Source organism: Gastrolobium bilobum, unplaced genomic scaffold (genome assembly GCF_033153095.1).
Source record: "Gastrolobium bilobum isolate Gb01-03AN ecotype WA unplaced genomic scaffold, APGP_CSIRO_Gbil_v1 utg2195, whole genome shotgun sequence".
Classification (NCBI taxonomy): domain Eukaryota; kingdom Viridiplantae; phylum Streptophyta; class Magnoliopsida; order Fabales; family Fabaceae; genus Gastrolobium; species Gastrolobium bilobum.
This window is the reverse complement of record NW_026895782.1, coordinates 736-10,542: the sequence shown is the minus strand read 5'-3', so window position 1 is coordinate 10,542 and position 9,807 is coordinate 736. Positions and strand designations below refer to the sequence as shown.

Sequence of the window (9,807 nt, the reverse complement as noted above, 5' to 3'; positions counted from 1 at the left end):
GTGTCATCGTGACAGGTGAAAATGTGCAGGGTGCATTAATTGCAACCAAGTTTGCTACCTAAAGTAGCGAACTTGATGTCCACTAGGAACGTGACACATCAGCAAACTGAGTTCGCTACAGTGCCCAGCAAACTTGTCCACGTGACATATTGAGAATTAACACTATTAACATGACATTTAGAAAAAAAAGTTGAAAAATAGTGACATTTTAGTGAGTATTCCGACAAGTATACAAGTGAACTTTCCGTGGCCAAGATGCATCCTTTCACTCCATTGGAATTTGGAAGAGACTATATAGAACCAATAAATCTTTAGTGCAATTTATCCCTATAAGATTTAGTGCATTTGTCATTTATTTTGTGACATGTGCATAAAAAATATCATATTATTTAGAAAAAGAAAAAATTAAACAATAACCAATCAAATGATATGATATTTTTTACCCACGTAATAACAAATGCACTGAATGAGTTGCACTAAAAATTTATTCGCTCCTCTCGGTGGCAGTGGATTATTCAAATACTTTTCTATGACTATAATACCCTTCAGGATCTGAAAAAAATGACTGGATCAGATTACAGAATCCAGCAACCTTATCCTTAAAAAAGGTTCCAAATTGCCATGTCTTCTGAATTTCCAGGTCCAAAAAACAGGAAAATAAGGAAAAGGAAAAAAAGAAAAAGAAAAACAGAAACGAGGGAAAAAAAGACATGGCAACAAATTTTCTCTCAACTGCTAACCCATTCTGTCTACCATCTTCATCATCATTCTCACCTTCTTTGTCATTAGCAACACCAGCATATGTTTACCAACCCATGAAATGCAGTGTGAAAAGGCAATTAACTCTTTGCAAAGCAGTTAATGAGGCAGAACTATGTCCTCCAAGTCTTACCAAAAGAGGCATATCCATCAGTATTGTCACCAGCTTTGTGCTTTCATTTGCTGGTAAGGGCTGCCTTGATGCTAATGCTGCAATACTTGAAGCAGAAGATGATGAGGAGCTCATGGAAAAAGTAAAGAAGGACAGAAAGAAGAGACTTGAAAGACAAGGTGTGATCAATTCATCCACCAAAGAAACAGGTTTGATTGATCCCTCAAAAATGACATTTTGCTTTCCCTGCATTATCGGGTGGAAGTGGATGTAACCTTAACATCTTTACATAAAGATGACCAGTAAACTAAAGTACATTATTGATTTGTCCTATTATGTGTTTTCCCCATATATGAAATTCATTTTCATGCTCCTTTCCTTAAATTGATTGACTGTTCACTCTGAAATGCAGATAAATTTTAAGTTAGATTGATAAATTTGAGGGTCTACATAGCCTAGCAGTAAAGTAATTGAGCCCAATTCTTGAGGGCTTCAAATGAACAAAAATGTCTTGTCTATTGCATGTTTTGTCAAATATTTTATGAGTTTAATTTTAATGCAATATTAGTGTAAAACTTGTTGAATGATGTAAAAATATCTCATTGGATACAAGGATAAACAGTGCTTCAAAATTAAATTCATATTATATTTGGTTACCTGTTTCTTTCACATATTCACAAATATTAACTGTATCACGGAAATGTGAATAAATTTTCAGTTGGATTAAAAAATTTGGAGACATGCAGAGGCTAGCTGAAATTTATTTGTCTCCTTTAAGATTATATAGTAGTCCATATCTTAAGGATCTCAAATCCATGCTAGTGATATTTGACACCATCTCTAGTGTGAATTGTACTTTGAATGGTTATTTTTTCACCATCAGAAATTGAACAAGACTTACACATTTCAAAGGAAAGTTGTTTGCTGTCTGCATCTGCAAGGCTTATAAATTGTATGTAGTCCCAGCTTAGGGAATAAAGTAATAGAATTAAGATTTGAAGTGGCCACACTGGCTGAGTGCATTTTTCTCCTCCCAACCATGGTAATCTCAAGAATGAGATATAGAACTTGTGTTTCTCTCCCATGATGAATTTCTATTCCCTTGTCCATGTTATTGTTTGCTCGAGTCTCCTTCATGAAACCAAAAGCACGAGTTTTTTTTTTTTTTTTCTTGGGTGGAATAAAAGATGAAATTTTCAGCTAGGTCAATTTTCCTAAGGGTGTGTTTGGTACAAGAGAAATTTTTTGGTGACCGGGAATCATGATTAATGGGAATTCAGTAGAAATTGAGTTTACTTGGAATCTTACGAAAGATGTGTTTGTTGCTAAGTTGGATGCTCAAACAAAATTCCTGGATGTAGGGGCTTCTAAAAGTTGGGATCCTGGTGGAAATTATTATGTTGGTTGCAATTGTGAATCTTTACAATTCAAGCAATGGGATCCCGGAATAAAGTTCTCAAGAGTTGATCTGCACCTTGAGGACAAGGTGCTTAAAAGGGAGGGAGTATTGATACGATCTGGCCCAAGTCATGTATGTATAGGAAGGATTAAAATAATGTGGGCCCAGCCTTTGTTGACTCAGCAAATCAGTTTCAACAGAATGGCGTGGGAAGGGAGGTTGAGATGGTTAAATAGCAAGGAAGGAGAAGAGTGAAGGGAGCTGGAATATTTTGGAATTGCTTGGGCCCTTTTTGGGATTGGGAGAGAGTGGAACCTCTCACATGTGTTCCACACTATCTTACTATTTTCCTGCATTGTGATTTCTTTCTTGTTACTGTAATTTCCTAATTTCTGCAAGAATAGTTGTTACTAGTCTCTGTTTGTAATCTTTGTTGTTTCAATATATGAAAGTATAATTTTCAGATCCAAATTACTGTATTATTTCCTTTAATTCCGTGAATCAGTGGTTGGTCTGTATCAGTTTGGTTCGCCAAAATATTACCGGGAATATTGGGTAAAAATTACTGATTCCATATTTGGTTTAGAACGAAATATGACTTGGAATATGAGGTTATTTTACAAAAATAACCCCAAACTATTTTTACTTTTGTAATTGATAGATTGGGTTTAGATTTTTATGTGTATTGGGATATTTTTGTCTCAAAATTTATTGTTGTGCTTTCCCTTTACTTGGTATTCTGATTGGTATTCCGAATTACCATATTATTTTTGGTAATCTGAATAGTGACTTTTCTTTATAAATCAAATTAACGGTAATCCTTGGATATCCGGGAATCGTAATTTATTCCTTCTACCAAACGTGGTAATTACATTTACCAAAGAAGGATTACCGGTAATCCTCTCCAAAAACTTGAACCAAACACCCCCTAAGTGACTAAGCTAATCAAAATTGAAAAATATTTGCAGAGTATCTTCAGGACCTGGTCTACAAACTAAGTGAAGTTGGTCAAGCAATTGAAAACAATGATCTACCTACAGCTGGTTCTGTCTTTGGGAAAGGCACTGATACTGATTGGGTCCAAAAAGCTAATATAGCTTTGAATAAGGTAAGTCTGGTTTATTATGTGATTGCATTCATTTTGAACACTTTTGTTATGATATCTTTCATCAAAAAAGTTTGACCCCAAAGACAAAAAACATGCCAGTTCTTAACTACCATGATAACATCACTCTTAATTTCTTTATCAATCACTTAATTTGCAGTAATTTTTTTGCTTGGTATCTAAATTCTGATATAGCTGCATTAGATTCTGAATTTTCTGAACGGGAAAAAACTGGTGCCTTTAATTTCAATTTCAAGTGGTAAAGATTAAAACCTAAGGGTGGACAAATTTCAAATCCCGCACTTGTGCATGAGACACAATGAAGATCGGGACATATTCTTTAATTTCCATTTAAAAGTTTGAAATATTTTGGTTGATAGATTTTTTTGAGAAAGTTTTATTTATTGTATTATAATCTTTCTTTTAGAAGACGAGTCTGGAGCGGTGGTAAAGCTGCTCTCGTTAGTATGGGTTTGATGTGTAGTGATTTTTTTTGTTTTCAATCTTTATTTTCCTACCTCTTAATTAGAACTCTCACATTTTCTGGGTAACCTTTTAACAGCTGAGTTCCAGTCCTGAAGAAAAGACTGAGGTGGACATATTCAATTCCTCACTAGCTTCATTGGTTTCATCAGGTGTGTAGCATGTAACTAGGAATCAAGTTTCATACAAGACATAAAATATCCTCCTGCCACATACATCTTTCTTTTCCTACCTTGTAGATAGACTCTTAAAAGCTTTCTCTATAGATATGGGAAGGATCAACTCACATCGTTTCATAACTACTATTAATCATTTATCTCACTTACATCTAACAATTTAAATTTTTCTGTCACATGAACCACCGTTAAATACAAGTGGGATCAAGATTAATAATGCGTTGAAGACTTGTTAGACATCTATTATCTTCCAATATATATATATATATATATATATATATATATATATATATAGTGTAAGCAATTTGCTTCCTAAATTCCAGGCCAAGGATAACGGTTAAGTAAAGCCTTCCGGCGATTCTAAGATTGTATAAGCACATGCTAACTCTTATTCCTGGTTTTTATTTTCTGGCAGTTTCTCGGAATGATGTTGAATCCTCCAAACTTGCCTTTGTTTCTTCGGCCAGTGCATTTGAGAAGTGGACCTCCTTAACAGGGCTGGTTGTTCAGCTTAAAGGGCTTTGAGGGAAGCTACAAGACATTTTATTTAATCTCGAAATTTATTGATATAGAAAATTCCATCAATTTTACCTTCCGGGTCACCTTATTGGTGTCTTGGAGAAATTCCTTCTCAGCTTTACCTAGCATTACTAGAAAAAGGCCAACAACTCATCATTTGCTCCTTAGGAAGTTTAAGCTTGGGTGTTAATAGTTCACCCAAAATTGCAATTTTGATGACATTGAGAATTTGACGAGATGTATTATTTTTGTTCATCGAACAGTGCAATTGGAAGGACTTTAGAGGACGTTTGGCAAAGGAGAATTTTTTTTTTTATCCAGAAATCACGATTTCTAAGAATATGATGAAAAGATGAGTTTTCTGAGAATGTTACTAAAAAGGTATTTGGTAGACTAAAATATTTTCGGGAATATTGGGTTAATTTTCTTAATGCTATGTTTAGTTGTATTAAATTTTTCTTTGCCATAAAAATCTTAGAATACCACCCTCTGAATAGTATTTTCAAAAAAATTTACACACAAAATAAAATTTCGGGAAAATCAGATTCCCGAGAAAATTTTAAAAAACTTGTACCAAACGTGAGTAAATATGATTACCACTCAATTTTTCGGGAATCCTAAAAAATGACTCTACAAGCCATAAAGGTTTGCCCGTTCTTTGTACATCAACCCGAACACATTTAGGAATACTAATAAATACTATAAAAAAAAATAGTACCAAACGGCGCTTTAAAGAGTTGTAAGGTAATTAATTGTTGTTTGGGACAGGATTCATTTACAAACTTTTTTGAATTTTTTTTACAATTTAAACTGTATTCTCCCGGGAGAACATAGTGTAGTTTGTAAAAGTTTGTATTCTCCCGAGAGAATATAGTGTAATTTGTAAGAGTTTGTAAACAAAAAAGTTTTTAAATATAACCTGCCCTTGTTGTTTTGGTCAAAGAATGAAACATTCTTTGATTTTGGGTTTCGCTGCAGCCATGTCACTACCCTTTCTTTGGCCATTATTACATAGAAGAAGAAACAAAACAAGTTGAGAAGGGTCACGGCAAAGGCAATACCCATATTCAAGGCTAATGATTATTATTGTTGTTCATCATTAGAAGAAAGAAAACAAGAAAATAACCGCCGGTTTAATGAATAATAATGGACGGATCCTTAATTCCAATAAAATGGGAAAGAGACTTGATTGGACCGATCTTCAGCCAGGACAAATAACTGTAAACAACATATAGGTAAACCTAATAAGACCTGAGATAATAGTTGATAAACCTTTAGTTTATCTTGTTTAATGGACTAAAATAATATGAATTATCTAGTTGAACAAGTCAAAAATTAGGGTTTTAAAATGATAATCATGAACATTATCTGATTGTTGGAACTAATTAATATATTTGTTATTTTTAAAGTGATTTGATAACAAATGATTCAAATATGAAGATTTAGATAAAGAGAGATCAAATCAGAAAAGAAGATGAATCAAGGTGAAAACAATAAGATTGAAGATCTTATCAAGTTGTTAGAAGTGGGAGCTTAAGCCCTCATTCACAAGCTTAAGCGCCCAGACAAGTCCAACTTAGGCCCATTCAAGTTTTCTACTGCAATACGAACTCTTGACCTATTTAAAACACCATTGGGGACCAGAAATAGAGAACTTTTACATTGCTAAACAACTCTTGGGTGCTTGGAGGCTGAAGGAACGCGGAGAAACATCAGATTCATGTTCGTGAGCGGCGGAGACGGATCAACGTCAAGTGTTCACTGGAGATATTGAAGATCCACCAATCACTTATGGAGTTTGGGGGAGCTTTTCTATTTTCTTTTGTTCTTGATTTTGCTATGTCCGGCTAGTTCTTTAAGTAGTTAGGGTTAAATGGATTTTAGTCAATTTATTATGTTTTGAACAATTCGCTGTGTTAATTTTCCTTTATATCATGAATGAAGTTATCTGTTTTTAATGCTTTATATAGGCTTGAATCTTATATAATGATCATCGGTGAATGCATGACAATAAGAATGTTGGTGTGTGATCCATATCTCATAACTTCATCGTAAACGTTATGATTCTAGGGATAGACATAGGGTTTGTGTAATCTTTAAGATTCTTGAATTTAATACTTGCATGCTTGGGGAATAACCGGGGAACTAGGGTTCTTCCAATATTGTAAAGGTTTTAGAGTAACAAGGGATTGAGCTCTAATAACATGCGAAAGAATTGATTAGATTGATACTAAGGACAATTAACATTAAGAAGGAATTCAAACGTAATAAGGAGATTAAATGAAATCGAACCCCTAGCTACGTTTTTATTTTATTAGTTAAATCACATCTTTAATTTCTTGTCTTTAATTCTTGCAAGTAATTAGCTTAATATTTAATATTTTAATTTTGCAATTCAAATCCTGTTTCCAAATACACTTTCGATTGTCCAACTAAGTTTGCGATAGTGAATTAGTGCTTGAACCGTAATCCTCGTGGGAACGATCTCTTACTTAATCATATATTACTTGTACGATCGGTGCACTTGCCGTGAGTAACAACAAGTTTTTGGCACCGTTGCCGGGGATTACTATTTCAACATTAATAGTAGCTATTAATTCTTTAGATTGGACCTTATTTTCTGTTATTTAAATTTCTGTTATTTAAATTCAGTTTTATTTTCTTATTTTATATAATCTATTTTTCTGGTTTATGCGAGGTACCGTTGACACCGATTCCTTGCAATTTGACCCGGAGATAGAGAAACAGCAAAAAGAAACATAAAACTTGCTAAAGAAAGAAGACAACAAGAGAAAGAAGCTTCAAGCTCAACAGAACCAAGAGAAGAAGCAATGGGAGACAACAATGCACCTCCACCACCTCCGAGAACGTTGGGAGATTACATGACTTCTGCTCGAGTTCCACAGACGGCGAGTATTGTTAGACCAAACGTGGATGCTAACAACTTCGAACTCAAGCCAGCACTTTTACAATTAATTCAAAAAGACCAATTTGCCGGAGGAAGCACGGAAGACCCTTACATCCATCTGGAAAACTTCTTGTTATATTGTGATACCTTGAAGATGAATGGGGTGTCTCGGGATGCTATTTTGCTCAGATTGTTCCCATGTTCACTTAAAGACGAAGCAAGAGGATGGTTGCAATCGTTACCTCAAGGAAGCATCACTCACTGGGATGACTTGGCAACCAAATTCTTAGACAAATTTTTCTCATCTTCGAAAATGGCAAAGCTCAAGGCTGATATCACTTCTTTTGAACAAAAAGAAAGTGAATCTCTATATGAAGCATGGGAAAGATTCAAAGGACTACTCAGGAAGTGTCCCCAACATGGCATTGAAGCCTGGGAACAAGCGAGAACTTTCTTCCAAGGGATGAAGCCCAACACAAGAACATTGGTGAATGCTGCATTAAGAGGGTCCTTGAAAACAAAAACTCCATAGGAAGCCTTGGAATTATTAGAGTCTTTAGCCTCTCAGGAGTATGATAATGCTCCCGTACCACAGAGAAGAGCGGGGATTATGAAGCTTGATGGCTATGATGCTATCCTGGCCCAGAATGATCAGATTCTACAGTTTAATAAGAAACAGCAACAACAACTAGATGCTCTCACGAAGCAATTTTCTGATTTTCAAGTTTCTTCTGTTAATACTCCAGTAGCTTCTGTTAATACTTCTTCTATTGTTTGTGATATTTGTGCAGGTGCTCATGCTACTGATGACTGCAAGGCACCCGAAACTGCAGATGTTAATGGAATTTGGCATGATCAAAAAGCTCCATATAATCCAGGGAGGAACCAATACGGCAATAATCAGAATCAAGGGTGGAGAAATAAAAATCAAAATCAACACCCGGGATTTAGTTACAGTTCGAACCATCAGTTGAATCCTCCTATGCCAGTGCAACAGCAACCTCCTCAACAATCAGAATGGGAAAAGGCCTTTGCACAACTATCCAAGACCACATCAGACTACATTCAAAGTTCCAATAATTTTAGAGAAGACACTTCAGCCTTTATGCAAGAGACAAGGGCCTCATTCCGGAATCAAGAAGCTTCTATCCGGAATCTTAAAACTCAGATTGGCCAGCTATCAAAGCAGTTCACTGAAAGAGTTCAAGGAACTTTTCCAGGTAACACTATTCCAAATCCAAGTAGGGAACACTGCAATGCGATTACTACTATGAGTGAGAAAGCCATTGAACCTGTGGTAAAGCCTTCAGTTGAGAAAAAGAAAGATGATGATCTTGCAACTGAAAAGGAAAAAGAAAAGGAAGTTGCCAAAGAATTTGCTGCAGAGAAAACTGTTCCTGAGAAGAAAGAGTTCAAATGGGAGAAAAAGAAAGCTCAAGAAAGGTAAGAAAAGCCATTGAAGCTCTCACCTTATGCAAAGATTCCATATCCGCAGAGGTTCAGAGAGGAAATCAAAAAGCAGCAGTATTCCAAATTCCTTGACATTTTCAAGAAGCTGCAAATCAATATCCCGTTTACTGAGGCCTTGGAGAACATGCCCAATTACGCAAAGTTCATGAAAGATCTTCTATCACGAAAGCGTAAGCTACAAGAATGTGAGACGGTGACGCTGACAGAGGAATGCAGTGCCATTATCCAGAAAAAGTTGCCTCCAAAGCTTAAAGATCCAGGAAGATTCAGCATTCCATGCAACATAGGCAATATGGAAGTGAAAAATGTTCTATGTGATCTCGGTGCCAGCATCAACGTGATGCCACTATTTATGATGAAGAAACTGGGGATCACTGAAGTAAGGCCAACCAAGACAATAGTTCAACTGGCTGACTGCTTTACAAAGCAAGCTTATGGCATTATTGAGGACATACTGGTAAAGGTTGACAAATTCATCATTCCTGTTGATTTTGTCATCCTTGATATAGAGGAAAACTTTACTATTCCTATGATCTTCGGAAGACCTTTCTTGGCAACCTCGGGAGCGCTGAGCAACCCAACTATATTTTTTATTTTCCAACATTTTAGTATAGTATTTTAAATTTAGTTTAGCTTATTTTAATTATTCTTAGCATAGTTTATTTTAGTCATATCATAAAAATCAAAAAAATAAAAACATTGAGGTTAATGATCAAATTCTGTTGAGATGGACTTTCAGGTGTAAGTGGGATTAAAGCATACACAGGTACGCAACTCTTATTCATTTATATGTTTTGTGTATGATATTGAGCAGAATTATTGAGGTGGAAGAATACACAGTAGAGATGAATGCAAGGAATAGGAAAATATGGAGAA

At 35.3% G+C, this 9,807-nt stretch overlaps 2 protein-coding genes and 1 non-coding gene across 4 annotated transcripts; 2 read left to right on the top strand and 1 right to left on the bottom strand.

The window, feature by feature from the left end:
* The first annotated feature begins 648 nt into the window (after window positions 1-648).
* Window positions 649-4,862, top strand: LOC133295907 (thylakoid lumenal 16.5 kDa protein, chloroplastic). 2 transcript variants are annotated; one of them, XM_061494816.1, is made up of 4 exons: window positions 649-1,080; window positions 3,239-3,378; window positions 3,938-4,010; window positions 4,450-4,862. In XM_061494816.1, the coding sequence occupies exons 1-4, from the start codon at window positions 711-713 to the stop codon at window positions 4,557-4,559; spliced, it is 693 nt and encodes a 230-aa protein (XP_061350800.1). In that variant the 5' UTR covers window positions 649-710; the 3' UTR covers window positions 4,560-4,862. The 2 variants fall into 2 exon arrangements, with proteins under 2 accessions (XP_061350800.1, XP_061350801.1); XM_061494817.1 differs by lacking the exons at window positions 3,239-3,378; window positions 3,938-4,010; window positions 4,450-4,862 and adding an exon at window positions 2,233-2,708.
* Window positions 4,863-7,615: 2,753 nt separating this feature from the next.
* On the top strand, window positions 7,616-9,484 carry LOC133295823 (uncharacterized; the record flags this gene model as incomplete). Its single annotated transcript, XM_061494681.1, has 3 exons — window positions 7,616-7,735; window positions 7,994-8,904; window positions 8,959-9,484. Coding segments are annotated over exons 1-3 (1,557 nt in total), but the record flags the coding sequence as incomplete, so codon positions are not given.
* Window positions 7,781-7,887, bottom strand: LOC133295981 (small nucleolar RNA R71). Its single transcript, XR_009749426.1, has one exon. It is a non-coding gene; the product is annotated as a small nucleolar RNA R71 (small nucleolar RNA).
* Window positions 9,485-9,807: the final 323 nt, after the last annotated feature.